At 49.5% G+C, this 14,234-nt stretch overlaps 1 protein-coding gene across 1 annotated transcript in view; it reads left to right on the top strand.

Moving 5' to 3' along the window:
• Positions 1-14,234, top strand: part of XPR1 (xenotropic and polytropic retrovirus receptor 1) — a 111,652-nt gene that overhangs the window by 92,000 nt on the left and 5,418 nt on the right. The window contains exons 12-14 of the mRNA XM_066192133.1: positions 10,150-10,316; positions 10,581-10,720; positions 12,020-12,241. Of these exons, the coding sequence (XP_066048230.1) occupies positions 10,150-10,316; positions 10,581-10,720; positions 12,020-12,241 (529 nt within the window). The remainder of the gene's footprint in view (positions 1-10,149; positions 10,317-10,580; positions 10,721-12,019; positions 12,242-14,234) is intronic.

Below are 14,234 nucleotides of genomic sequence, written 5' to 3'. Positions count from 1 at the left end.
AAGTCGTTATGATGCTACTGTTGAAAACAGACGTGCTGCTTGCCCACACCTTCTCTGTGTCTGCCCAGGGATAGCAAACACCCCTCTCTTACCTCCTAAACATCTGTTGGAGGGAGCTGTGTTTTCTGAAGAAAGTGCTGCCCAAAACAGATGTCATATTGGTGAGGATCCTTGATCCTCAGACCTGCTCTAAATTTTGGTAACAAACCTATTAATTGCTGTGGTAACAGGAGTTTTATTTAAACAGTCTTCCATGCCTCTGCTTGCAAGCCTATGACTTACACCTCTGGAATGGCAGCTTTTGGCTGCCAGGAGAAGAGGGTAATCCCTGGCCTTTCCTTGGGAGGCCAGGTAATGGACACCAGTGCCTGTTCCCCACTTGTGAGGCCTGGGGGCATCACAGCCCTCTGAGAAGTCTCATCTTCCTCCCTTCATTTGAACACTGGGTAATTTGTAGCTGCTCTGTGGGTTTTAGCTCCTGTCTGCCAGCAGTGTGGATGGACTGCATGGCTGGTGTGGAAAGCGGCTAATTCATACACGGTGCACTGACAGCACTCTCTGTTTTCCCCTGCTTGCTGCCGGAAAACAACTCCAACTAAACAAATGTACAAATGCCACCTTAATATGTTTAAGTGATGTTTCTGTTCTAGTCTTGCGTGGTATTCCCTACTCCAAACCTCCTCTAGTGAAGGATCCCCCCTCCCCGTAGCACCATGTACTGTGGGCTCTTGACAAGTATCTGTTTCCCCAAAATATCCCTGTTTAATAATTCATATTGCTCAGGCAGTGCATAATTCCGATTCTTTCTTCCCTCGGAGAAGCCATTTCTTTGCTTTCCTTCCCTTGGATTTAGGTGCAGGGTGCAATTTTCTCTGCCAATTGCAGTTTGGATGTCAGACGGCTAAGATAGCAAAGTGAATTCTGTTTGGTTTTTGCTCCAAAACTTGCAATGCTGTTGGTCTGGGACCAGACCAGCTTTACAGGGGTAACTCCAGGCTGTCATTTTGATATTGAGGTATCACTTGGATTAGTGAAGCAAACGGGAGAGGAGCTGCCCCAGAACATAATACTGGAGCAAGCGGTGGTGGCACAGAGGAGTGCAGACTCCAGCACGGCTCACAAGCACAGCCACGTTTCAGGAACGACAGCAGCAACACGAGGACAACTGTTGCTGAGTTCCCAGAGGAGGAATTCTCAGTACTTTTATCTGTCCCAAAGGAATGGGAAGCAAAGGCCGTGTTCTGTAAATAAAGTGCTTCGGGGTGTGTTTGCTCAGGCAAATGAGGCATGGCTGTAACTCGAAGCTACCTGGCAACCGGGGTGCCACCGGTGCCTGCCCGCTCTGTCCCCTTCTTTCCCAGCCTTGCTTTGCACTAAGGAGCTCAGTGCTGGCATTAAGTTCCCTGCCAGTGCTGAGTAGCTTTCCCCAGAGCCAGCCAACAGAGTATTACATTGCCTTATTTAATCCCTAGGGAAACCTACGTGCAGATGATTAAGCCCCAGCCTGCGGCGGAATATTCACCCCGAGCGCGGCGTTGTTTTGACACGCAACTGCTTTCTGCTGTGTTTTCACTCTGCCAAAAGCAGATGTGCTTTGCTTGACAAGTGCGCCAGCAAAGCAGCTCCCACTTCGGTCCAGCTTATCACTGCCTTTGTAGAATCATGGAGTTGTTTGGCTTGGAAGGGACCTTGAAGATCATGGGGTGCCAGCTCCCTGCTGTGGGCAGGGATACTTTACACTGTCCCAGGTTGCTCCAAGCCCCAGTGTCCAACCTGGCCTTGAACACTTCCAGAGCTTCTCTGGACAACCTGTTCCAGGGCCTCTCTACCTTCACAGGGAAGAATTTCTTCATAACATCTACTCTAACCCTGCCTTCTGTCAGTTTATAGCTGTTCCCCTTTGTCCTGTCACTCCAGACCCCTGTCCAAAGTCCCTCTCCACCTCTCTTTGAGCCCCTTTAGGCACTGGAAGGGGCTCTAAGGTTTCACCAGAGCCATGCGGTCATCTCTCCAGGGTGAACGCTCCCAGCTCTCTCAGTCTGTCCCCATAGCAGAGGTGCATCATCCCTCTGAGCATCTTCATGGCCTCATCTAGACTCACTGCAGCAGGTCCATGTCCTCTGAGGGGATCCCAGAGAGGGAATCCCTTCTTGTATAAACAGTGCTTGCATTAAAGAAGGCACACTGACGTATCTGGGATAGCCAGCTTTCTCCTCACTCAGGATAGGGTTGTTATATTTAGGTGTTCAGCTCTTCTAAGAAACACTTGTATTGTACTGCTCAAGGAGTGCTGGTCACTTATGTAGCTTTAGTCATGATTTATGCTCCAACTTTGTTCCTTTTAAAATGAGACATTATGGTTTTGCTGCTGACAGTTTTCTCTCACTCGGATGCAGCTTGCTCACATGGTGCCATTGGAAATACCAGAATATAGATCTGGCTTCTGTGCTTCAGGAACTGAGCTTGAGTGCCTCTCTTTCATAATTTTTTTGTTTTGTGGGATTTGTGGGTTCGGTGTCACCATTTTTGTTTACCTTGCTATTGGCTGTGTGGGATTTTATCCTTCAAGTGAAAGGCAGGATGGTTTATGGACACTGTCAGTTTGATTCACACACCTTATTCAGTGAAATCCTTGTGATCTGAGTAGTATCCTGCTATTTATTAACCTCTGGAAACTGGAGTAAGCATCTCCACTTCCATCCTGCTCCCAGGGTTTTTCCAGGTACTCCAAATGAGCCTGCTGAACACCGGTTGCCATTGGCTTGGGGTGCCCTGGAGAGCCCTAGGTTGGTGTCAGATAATGGAACTGCCCTGCACTTTCTCATTAAACAGCCCAGGAAATTGGCAGTAATTAAAAATACGGAAGTTAACTAAATAGGGCTGTCTCTGAAGAGCAGTGCTTCTGTCTGTGCTGTCCCCGTCACTCCAGAAACAGGCTTCTCTGCAGTAATGTCCAAGTTACGATTTTTAAAGGCAGCCCTAAGAGAAAAGGGCCAAGGAATAGAGACGTGGAGTGTCAAGGCAAGAGCCATCCTGCGATTAATGGCTTTTGCAGGAAGGTGTTGGACCGTCCCTTATTAATAGAGAGGTTCAACCAGGTCTGACCACAGGAAGATGAATGGGAAATGTGCAGCTTTTGGAAAATGCAGTGGAAGATTCCCATGTCTCCTACCTGCTGCCCACTCCTCATTAATCACAGCCATTCCCAGTGGCATGAGGATGGAACAGATCACTGCTTCTCCCACGCTCTGTCCCCAGGCAGGGCCCTGAGGAGGACTCTGACTTCCAGGGGAGGGATGGAGGTGCACAGCAGAATGGGGCCCAGGCTGGGGGGACATCCAGCTGTGCTGCTGGGGGCTGCAGGAGGTACCTGGCTGCACCTGAGCTCCGTGGGTGCTGCGCCGTGTCACTTAGCCCTCGTCATTCCTGTGTTGGAAGCTGCAGGTTGCAGCCCCCGTGGAGTGAGGCTGCTGGTAGGTGGGACAGTAAAGCACTGTGATCCTACGTGCTTACAGCAGGAGACAATGGGGTGATGGGAGAGCTGGGACTAAAATTACATCAATGCAACAGTGTGCAGTGCCCCAACTGAGATAAATAATTTCATTTTTAGGCGGTGGGGCAGGGCACAATAAGTGAACATGTAGAGTTTTTGTAAGCACAAAACCTTAAAAAAAATCACGAAAGAATGAAGCAAGTAGCATTTGTGAGATCCTGTTCCCTCACTTCCATGTTGGTACAAGACCTCCCGTCCCTCCATCTCTCCCCCTCTTCCTCAGCGCTGAAAGAGCTGTCAGCATTTGATTTAGGTGTCACAAGAGCCTTATAGAGTGCTTGGATTGACCTCTTGAAGTAAAACAAACTTTGTAATGGGATTAACGGGCTTCTTTCTTAATACTTGCCGTTTTCACACGCCTTCCCTTAGCACAGCACACTGGCAACTCCACCAGGATGATTATTCGGAGCCAAAACATGCACCGTCTGTCACATTGCTGTGAGCTAGGATGAATTTTTCTCTGCAACCCTGTCATCCCGTGCCCAGGAGGCCTCCAGTAATGAGTTGTGTTCATTAGGCAGTCTTTCTGATCCTTTCCATCAGAGCTGCGGCAGTGTCATTAGTGAGGAATCGGGAGGCATCGCCCTGGGCAAACATTTCTCATGCTGGCCCCTGACCTCCTCGCGGCTTTGACGTGGGGGCTCTGTGGCACCCTGCTTCCCCCTGGCTGGCTCAGCTGCTTGCTGACACCCATCCCAGTGATGGTGCTTCAGGGTGGAGCCGGGAGGAGCCGGGAATATCCCGGGAATGCTGCGGCAGGAGCAGCCTGGCCAGGGCGGAGGTGCCGGTAAGTGAGCGGGGGAAGTAGAGCAGAGACCTGCTCGGTGGGGGAGCCTGGGAATGGGAATTCAGAAGGATTTCAGCAACTCCCTCATTTCACACAAATGAGGCAGAAAATCCCACTGGGAAGTCTTGCCATGCTTTGTAGGTCCGCAGATGTCAAATGGGACATGGGTGGTGACCTCAGCACCCCACGACTCCGTGGTTGGCTTTCTCAGCTGAGAGGAGATGGGGATTAATAGCTGGGATTTGGGAAGTGGACCAAGAGGGCCGCTGTGTCACTTGTTATGCCTTTGTGTTAAAGGTGGCTGGGGAAATGGGAATGCTAATGAATGAGGTGTAAGTAAAAAGGGTGACCTACTGATTCTTAATTTCACAGGCACTTAAGGGGGGAAGCCTGACCTTTTTTTTAATGGAACATTTTAAGAAAAGCGAGTGGCTGCATTACGAGCAATCTTCCTGTCAGATACACACAGGTCTGGAGTCTGTGGTGGTGCAGAAATGTAGGAGATGCAATCAGCTAATGATTTTTCTCTTTTCCTTTGAAAAGAAGTAAATTTTGAAAGAATCTGCTGTTGGATGTCAAAGTACTATAGAGGTAGCAGATGACATTGTGTCCCCATCCCCAAACGGTCCATCAAACGCCCTGATTACCATGCCATTCATTTCTGATCATGAACCCAGATATTCTTAATAGTGAGACTGCTGGCAGATGCTTTGGTTGGAAACCCCAACCTTCTCAAGGTAGGAGCTAAACTTTCCCTAAGAACACCTCTCAAAAGCTACAGAAGGCAACAGAAAAGAACGAGCTCAAATCTCAGCCGCGACTGATTTGTGCTTCCTCCTGTTTGCACTTAAATCACACTTGTCAGTTTGTGAGGTACAAGCCAAGATCTTGCTGCCGTGTCTTGAAATTAGACACAAACCAACAGAAACCTGCAGAGGGTTTTTAATCCAAACACGATTTTGGGATTTCCCTGGTCTACAATGTAGACTCTTGGCTAGAAGAAGATAGGAGATGTTGTCTCTTGACAGTTCTTTGCTGCTGCTTTGCTTAAATTGTGCCCGGAGGCGATTGCAGAGGTTTGCACAATCCAAGGGAAGGTTCTTAGGGAAGAGTTGGTGTTTGGCAGCGCACGATGGCGAGTCCTGTGTGTGCTCCTGTGGGTTATTTTTTGCCTTTTAACTGCATTAAATCCCCTGTCATGTCCTGGCTCTGCCATTGATCAGTGCTAAACAGCAGGACGTGCTGGCTGGGCAGAAAGGCAGCGCTCCCCGCTCATTAAGATATCTAATTACTGAGGGGAGAGGTAATGCTGTGCTTCGAGCGCTGAGGTGTTAGACAAATGCTTGGGGATGTCACTCTGATGGCAGTTCTTACGTAGGTAACTCACTTCTGGCTGTCACCCTGCTCTGCGGTGTGCTGGGATGGAGTTAATGAGCGCACACCATCCCTAGGCCTGCTCAGAGCTGCGCTTGCCTTGCACACTAAATGCATTTGTGCTTTGCTTCTGCTTAAATCTGTGATTGGGGCTGAGTTTGGCGAGCCTGGACCGAGAGTTGGTTGGCAGAGTAGTCAGCGTTCTGTGTAGCAGGGCTTACCTGGCTGTGTTCCCCGATAACCTCCTGCTTCCTCCAGCTTTTATCAGAGTGCTAGCCATCAGCACAACCCGCGGTGGGTGACACGCCAGGAATGCTTATCGAGGGCCATTGTGCTCTTATCCAGCCCTTCAATAATACATGGCATTGATTTTTGCCGTGTTGAATACTATATGGTGTTTACATTCCCCAGAATAATTCAGCAGGGTAAACAGATAGTATTCTTTGGAGGTAAAGTCAATATTAACGGCGTTCGGGAGAGCATTCGCTGTCTCTCTTTGATGGAAAACAACCTTTTCTCTTGCCTGGGCTTCGAAGGGGCTGTAATTTCTGCAGAGCAGTGTTCCCTCAGAATGCCAGTCAGATAGTGTGGCCCCTGGGGCTGGTTTGGGGATCCAGGATATTGCCTATCAGCAGTTTTTGCAGGCAGTAAATTCTGCTGCTGCAAGTGCCTTTGGCTGTTTTCTGGGACTGTGGCTATTCACAGCTTCAGTTCAAAGGTGGAAGCCATCCATTATTTATCTAGTTGACCTTCTGGAGCAATTTGAGGTGTATTTGTGCAGAGGATCTGCTGGAATTGTGTGTTATAGGGTAAACTGAGGATGCTAATGGAAATTCTGTGGTGAAGGCTGCAAACAGCTCCCTGCTTCCCACAGGCTTTGTGGCAAGTGGAGGCAGTCAGGCACTGTGGGCTCTGACATAACTGCACACCTCCAAGCTGCAGACATGGCAGTGAGAGCACTGAAATCAGCCCATCCTCAGGCTTAGAGCTGCACCTGCAGCTTCAGAGGTGCTGTTTTGTCCTACACGTGCTGCTTTGAATAACAGCAGCTCAGGAAATTGTTCCACGATGGTGCCCTTTGGGGCATGGAGTAGGAAGGTCCTTTGTGCCTCTCTCGGGGGGGGATGTCACTGGTGCCGTGGGGGGTATTGAAAACTTCCTCTTTTTTTCCTTCCTGGAGAGGTTGAGATCTGCCAGGTGTCCAGAGTGCTTTTCTCATCCAGAGACTCTCTCCCTCTCTCATGGTTTTTTGGTGTTTTCTAGCACCTCATTAAACAAAGAAAAAACACACAGGATGAAAGAGTTCCTGCTTAAATAGACCCTGACATCATCATAAATATGCAGAGCTCTGTATTGCTCCTGGAAAACCGGCAGGCCAGGAGTTGATGGAGCCTCTGGGCAGAATATGAATGCCTTGATTTTTCTCTCCCCCTGAGCAGCAGTGAAGAGGGCTGTGAGGACCAGCCAGCAGAGACCCAGCTATAATTGCTTGCCTGGAGCAGTAACATATTTCTGCACGCCAGCTGAATACCAATGAGGACAGAAGGAAGGAAGGTATCAAACAGAACTGCAGGCAGGAGGAAAAGGAGGATAAGTGATTAAAGGAAGGACTCGGAGGCCAAGACTGAAGACAATAGGCTAGTTCTGATTAGGGCATTTTACCAGGGAGTGATTTGGGTTTTTAATGAATTTTTTTCAGGAGCTGAATGCCTTGCAGAGCTGGTTGGTGAGAAAGGGAGCAGGAGCAAGGGGCCAGCAGTGTGACCCCAGGTGCCACTGAAAAGGCTGCTGCAAAGACAGAGGCAGGGAGAGGGGAAATGAGCCCAGGATAACTTAAGGGAAAGCAAGCACATCCTTTTGAGATTGGTGAGATTAGATTTCTCACTTGGGCCTTTTCCTCCCCAGTTTTCCTTTCTGTAATTGCTCTCAAGAACCTGTGCCACGTGCTCTGGGATGACTCTGCTTGAGCAAAGAGGTTGGACCAGGTGACCCACTGTCCCTTCCAGCCCCAGTCATTCTGGGATTTAGGTTTAAGCAGCAAGAACCTTTGAAATCCCCTTCCTCTGCAATTGCCAACTTAGCATAGAGTTTTATTCACTCCTTGTGAGCTTGGAGATGATAATCAGGGGGCGGACCAGCCCCTCCATGACCACGGAACTCCAAAAGAGCAGCCCAGCAATGCTTCCCTGCTCTTCTGCCTGCTCCCGTGGGGCATGGCTCAGGCCAGGGATGCAAAGGATGGTGCTGGCTGCACTGCCTTCTCCATGGCTGCTCCATGAAGGTGTGGAATAAGATCCAGTTTATTTGAGTTCTGTCCTTGAGGGTAAAAAAAAAAAAACGATCCCAACCCAAAGCAGCATGATGTCACTTTCAAGCCTAAGGCGAGAGGAAGCACTGCAGCCTCACAGGGTGTTTTGAAGCATTTTAGGTGCTTTGAAAGCACATACAACCCATGAACTGCCTCTGAATTATCCTTTAGGGTCTGGTGATGCGAACTAAACGTGGAGATCTAATGAGCTAAAAATAATGCTGGAAAGAACAGGCGTAGTGTCTCATGAGTCACCGAATGTCAGCATCTGCCTTTTCTTCCTGAAATAATGTTGTGGAGATTTTGGAGGAGCTGAGAGGGGGTGGGAGGAGGGGTGAGAATGAAACCTGGCAGCACAGCCCTCATTGCTAAGCTCCAAAATCCTCACCTGTGTCCCTTTCTGTGGGCAGCTGCATGTTAAAAATAGCCAGGGAGAGGCTGTTTCCAGGCAGCAGCAGCAGCGTTTGAGGTACCTGGGCACCCGAGCCCGCAGGACGTGAGCGCTGCTCCCGGCTGACGTCACGGCTCTGCAGGGACCAGGATTGTGATGCTACACCCGTGTCTTGGCCAAGCAGAGGATGTGGGATGTGCCCAAAGCCTTCCAGCCTTGCCCCAAAGCAGGGAAGCTGCTCAGAGCTGGGAGCTGCAGCGATCCTGTGCCCTTTTCCTGCACCGACGGTGCCAAACAGGCTTTGCGGCATAAGTGGCGTTCGGAGGTTTGCCTTAGGAGAGTGTTTTCAGAGGGGAAGGAGTGTGTGGGTTTGACCTATATCCTGCACATCATGTCCAGGAAGGCTGAAAGGCGTAAATAGGAGGAATGTACTCTCATTTTCACCTCCATTAATTTTATCGGATTGCCGCGTTTCATTTAGATCGTAATTGCTGGAAAGACAGAGAGAAGGAGAGGGCAAATTGCCCTGTTGCTCCCTGGCTGATCAGCTGCAGGGATTCTGTTTTTTTTTAAAGCCACATATATAGGAAAAGGTGCTGTCATGTAGTGTGGCATTGGGCTTGGGCTGAAAACATCTTTTTTGTACTGGCAATGTTATTTGCTTTGTTAGAGAGAATCGGTGAATGAGCAATTGCTGAGGCTGCACAGAGAGGAGAGATTCCTGCCAGCAGCCAGGTGCAAAATGTCTCAGCCCCCCGAAGCATCACGATGTGTTTTATTTGCATGAACTTTTTGAGCTAGCTTTTCAAAAGCAAACAGAATTAACCAGCTCTGTTTGATTTTCCCCAGCCAGCTAATGCGGGGAATTGCAGCCGAATTGAGAGCAATGTAACCTTTTCAGGGGGCAGTGGGAAACAACTTGGTTGGAAAAACCTACCCCTAGCTGAGCAGGTGGTGGGCCCAGAGTCTCCTGTTTCCAAAGAGGAGCTTTGTATGGGTATTTAAAACTCCATACAGAGCCTGCTTTAGGATTTGTACATTTTAATGTAGTGCTGCCTTTTCCCTTGCCGCCATGAACTCTGAAATGGCTGGTGGTAATTCCTGTACTGCCCATGCTCTTCAGGCTTTTAGTGCACTAATTCACAGTTGCTGATGTTAATACAAACTCAAATATCTCCTTACCAAACCCTCCCAACTGAGCTGTGCCTCAGTGCTGTATCCTTTGTGCAAGCCCTTGTCCTTTGCGAAACGTGGCCCGCAGCTTCCACCTGCTGTTCGGAGCCAGAACGGCAGCTCTGCCCGAAGTCCAAGAAAATAAAAATCGTGGAATAATATCCCGAGTTGGAACCCACAAGAATCCTCGAGTCCAGCTGCTGGCCCTGCACAGGACCATCCCCGAAGAATCCCACCACGGGCCTCAGGGTGTTCCCCAAACGCTTCCTGAACTCTGGCAGGCTCGGGACTGTGACCACTTCCCTGGGAGCCTGTTCCAAATATTGGTGTAAATTTCAATCCCAAGTGCTGAAAGTTGAACGAGGTGGAAGTGGAATTCGAATAACAATATAAAGCAGGTCCTGCTAAGGCTTTTGATTTGGCTCAGATTAGTATTTGATGTATTTTCCCAGAACTTGGATAGAAGAGGTGATTTCCGCTGCTCAAATGAGGCAGTTTGTAGCTGTTTGAAGAAAGGATGTGCTCTCAGTTCTACAGAAGTATGTTGTTCTTCTCTTTTCCAGCTAAAAACCACAGTGACACCCAAGTGTTCTTCTACCTGTGGATTATCTTCTGTTTCATCAGCTCTTGCTACACCCTCATTTGGGACCTGAAGATGGACTGGGGTCTCTTTGACAAAAATGCTGGTGAAAATACCTTTCTCCGAGAAGGAATTGTCTACCCACAGAAAGTGCGTATGCAGCCTGCTCTTACCTTAGGGACAGGCTTGTGACATTTTAACCAAACTTGCTGAGTTTAGAGCATGCTGCAGTTGGCCATTCCAATGCTACAGGCTGGGCTTTTCCAGCAGTAGAGCTGATTTGTTTCCAAGAGATCATGTCTGTTCGTTTGGCTTGAGTTTGAGCAGCAGATTCTGTAGCTTCCCGAAGACCCGATGAGGTCTTTTGGGTGCAGGAGGTGTTTGTTGACCTGTTTTGTTCTTGTTGCTCCTCAGGCATACTACTATTGTGCCATTGTAGAAGACGTCATCCTGCGTTTTGCGTGGACCATCCAGATCTCCCTCACTTCCATGCAAATCTTCCCCAACGCTGCGGACATCATTTCTACTGTATTTGCCCCACTTGAGGTGTTCCGGTAAGGCTGCTGGGCTGAGCAGCTCATTTCTCTGGGATTTCTGTTCACTTTTTTGTTCTGGAACATCGGCATGTTCGGGAGGGAAGCACCTGGATGCTTGGACGAGGCATATACTGGTTTTTGTTTCAAGGAGACCAGGATTAACAGGAATATTTAATCCTAACAGGGTGAAGAAAGGGGTAAGGGGCTCTGCCACGGTGTGGAGCTGAGTCCTTCACACTGAATTTGCAGTTCCTTCTGAACCGTGACATAATCTTGAGGGGTTAGTTTTTACCAAATTTCTCCTTGAAATTTCCAGTTGAAACTTCACTTGATCCTCGAGTTTCCAATATTCAAACCTCTGCCTCTTTTCCAAATGTTAATTTGTATTCTGCGTCATCGATTTGGATCCTGCAAGGTTCCAGGACCTTGTACCACCTTTACTGTAGCTGGAAACCCACCCCCACAGCTTCCTGGGAAGAATTGAAGCTGACCCTCATTGTGTAGGTGCTGCTGGAGGTGGCCTTTGGCTTGTAATGCTTGGTGCCTCCGTGCTGCCCATATTAGAGCTGTCAGCATTAGGATAGGGAATAAGCCTGGCAGGGGAAAGATGTTGCAGCGGGGGTTGCTGTCAGTCCCTGGATGTGGGGTTTTTACCTCCTTTTTTCTGTTAGAGCCAGGATTAAACGCTCGGGAGATGCAGTTTATGTTTGGACTCAGATGTTTATTAGTTCTTACCTTTAGTACAGTCTCACAGGTTGTGAGTTCTAGCCAACATGGCAGGAAATGGCTCAGTCTGTAACTCTTTCCAAGGTCTTTAAAGCACAAACTGTCCAATTATGAAATGACACCTAAATTATTTTCACTTTTAACCCAATAACCAACCACCCGGGGCCCGCAATGCGGATTTTTCTATCCAATTACAAAATACCACCCAGACCCCTGAAGAAGAAGGTGAAAAAGAAAGGACTTAGCCTACGCCCTAAATCCTCCATCTTGCTTTATATTTATTACTATATACTAAAACCTTAAAATCTAAGTTTTCCACCATGTGATATCACACACTTCTATTCAAACTACACACCCATAATCCCAGTGCTGTCACTCAGTTTTGGAAGCCTCTTCCATGGCCTCAGGTCGAATGCAGTGTTTTCTTGGGGGTCAGAGCCTGTCAGTACAGAAAGCCTGAAATCCTCAGCGCCCAGGGTTCCAACACCCGGATGTCTCTCCAGGTGCACACCCCCGTGCTTCCCCAAACACAGGGAACGCCTGGAAAAGGGGAGCTGGGTTGGTAACTCCCCCCTTTTCCTCCCCGCGCAGGCGGTTTGTGTGGAACTTCTTCCGTCTGGAGAACGAGCACCTGAACAACTGCGGCGAGTTCCGCGCCGTCAGGGACATCTCGGTGGCGCCGCTCAACGCCGACGACCTGACGCTGCTGGACCAGATGATGGACCAGGAGGACGGCGTCCGCAATCGCCGCAAGAACAAGCAGTGGAAGCGCAGCCTGAGTGTGTCCCTGCGCAGGCCTCGCCTCGCCTCACAGTACGTCTGCCCTCCGCCCCGCCCTGGAGATGTCCTTAACGCCTGATGGGTGTTCATGGACTGGGAATCCTGCACTGGGAATCCCGGAGTGGGAATCACACAAAGGTTTCAGCCCAGAAAAAGGGAGGATAGGTCCAGTTAGTAAAGGAGCGTGCCTCTCTCTCTGCCAGGGGATGGATCCGTCCTTGATGCGTATTGGGGTTCTGGTAAGGAAATTCCTGAGACAGGTTAGCACCTGGTCAGAGTCTTACAAACCACGAGAGTCCAGCCTTTGCAGAGAAGTGGCTGAAATTAATTAGCGAGGCTGCTCTTCAGAGGTGTTTTGTAAAGCGAAAGGTTTAATAAAGAAAAATAACAAAATAACAAACGTTACAGAAAACAAATGAAAAGCTGTGCACGGGTGTCTGAGAAAGCCTCTGACAGCCTGCTAAAAACACTCCAAAAAGCCTCTTACTTCCTTTTTGCTCCTTCCTAAATACTGAAGGTTTTAGGAGGGACAACCTGGCCTGCTGCCAGTGAAATTAACAACAGGCTTTGAGTTACAGTCTCAGAGCCCAATCCATGCTCCTGTGCTGCCACTGAGCCAATTACAAAACACAGAACTTTCTAGTTAAACTTCCTAAAATGTCTAAAGGTAAACTGAAACTCCTTCCCTATCTGGAAACACCTGCTGGGGGTGTGGGGTGCATTACCACAAGCTCCCTTCTAACAAGGCTCCCCTCCTGCAGAAATAGTCTGCCAGAGGTTATCAATCCAAACTGGAGGAGAGGTTCTCCTCAACCAGACTTATGAAAAAGAGAGAGAGGGACTCTACACCTCATAGTGGCAGAAGGGGCAATGCTTTTAACTGACAGAGGGCAGGATTAGATTAGATATTAAGAAGAAATTCTTCTCTGTGAAGGTGGGGAGGCCCTGGCACAGGTTCCCAGGGAAGCTGTGGATGCCCCATCCCTGGAAGTGTCCAAGGCCAGGCTGGATTTGGCCTTGAGCAATGTGGTCTAGTGAGTGGCACCCCTGCCTCTGGCAGGAGGGTTGGAACCAGATGATCTTTAAGGTCCCTTTCAACCCAAACCGTTCTATGATTCTGTAGGATTGCAGTTATTCTTTGGTTAATGTTCATAGGTAAGATCTCAGACTCCTTCCTCTCTCAAATCCAAACCCATACTTTTTTTTCTTCCCAGCCATCATTCTTGCACCCCAAACGTTTCCCCACCCTGCACCCCAGCCCCTGAACCTGCCCAGTGTGTGTTTTCCCTGCAGTGTCCTGTGTCCCTGCTGCCCTGGGAGCACAGCTGTGGAGCCCTGCCCTTTGGCCAGGGAACAAGCCCAGGCTCCTCAGGGATGCTGAGGCACAGCGGGTCAGGAGTGTTGTGCAATCCCTGCAGCACTGCATGGGAGGGGTGGGAGGAGGAGGAGGGTGTGCTCTGGCCTCAGGGCTGTGCTTGGCTCTTATCCCTGCACCGATGGGGCCAATACCAACAGCCTTGGGGTGGCTGCTAGAGAATGAAAAATGTTATGCAAAGGGAATGTGGGCCAAAGCCTGCTGGAATTCCCTCCAGCCATGCCCATTTACCCCTCAGACGTGCAGTGAGTGGAGATGTGCCAGGCATATCCCTGAAGAACTTCCTGCTCCTTGCTGCAGCCCAGCAAAGGGAGATGGAGCAGGAACACCCCTCTGGATCCTGCAAGGCTTTGGTGGAGTTCTGTGGGGAGGGCTGGGAGGGTGCTCCACACGCAGCAGGGCTGTGTCCCCAGCCATGCCGCAGCCTGGCAGGTGACACTGGCCATGGGCAGAGTGTGCCCAGCATGGTGTGGAGTGGGCAGTGCCACAGTAAGAGGGTGCTGAGGGACATCTGGGACATCTTTACAAGGCTCTGCTATTCCCAGGGAGAGTGGGAGGGTGTGAAACAGTTCCAGGAGATTGTTTATTCCTCCTCTGCATAAGAAAGGCGCTTTTTTTTTTCCCTTTTTCCATTCCCCCAAGTGCACTGTG

Source organism: Chamaea fasciata, unplaced genomic scaffold (genome assembly GCF_029207755.1).
Source record: "Chamaea fasciata isolate MVZ Bird 193981 ecotype frontalis unplaced genomic scaffold, bChaFas1.0.hap1 SCAF_10, whole genome shotgun sequence".
NCBI classification, from domain to species: Eukaryota; Metazoa; Chordata; class Aves; order Passeriformes; family Sylviidae; genus Chamaea; species Chamaea fasciata.
Note: the sequence above shows the minus strand (reverse complement) of the source record. Positions and strands in the feature narration are given on the sequence as shown.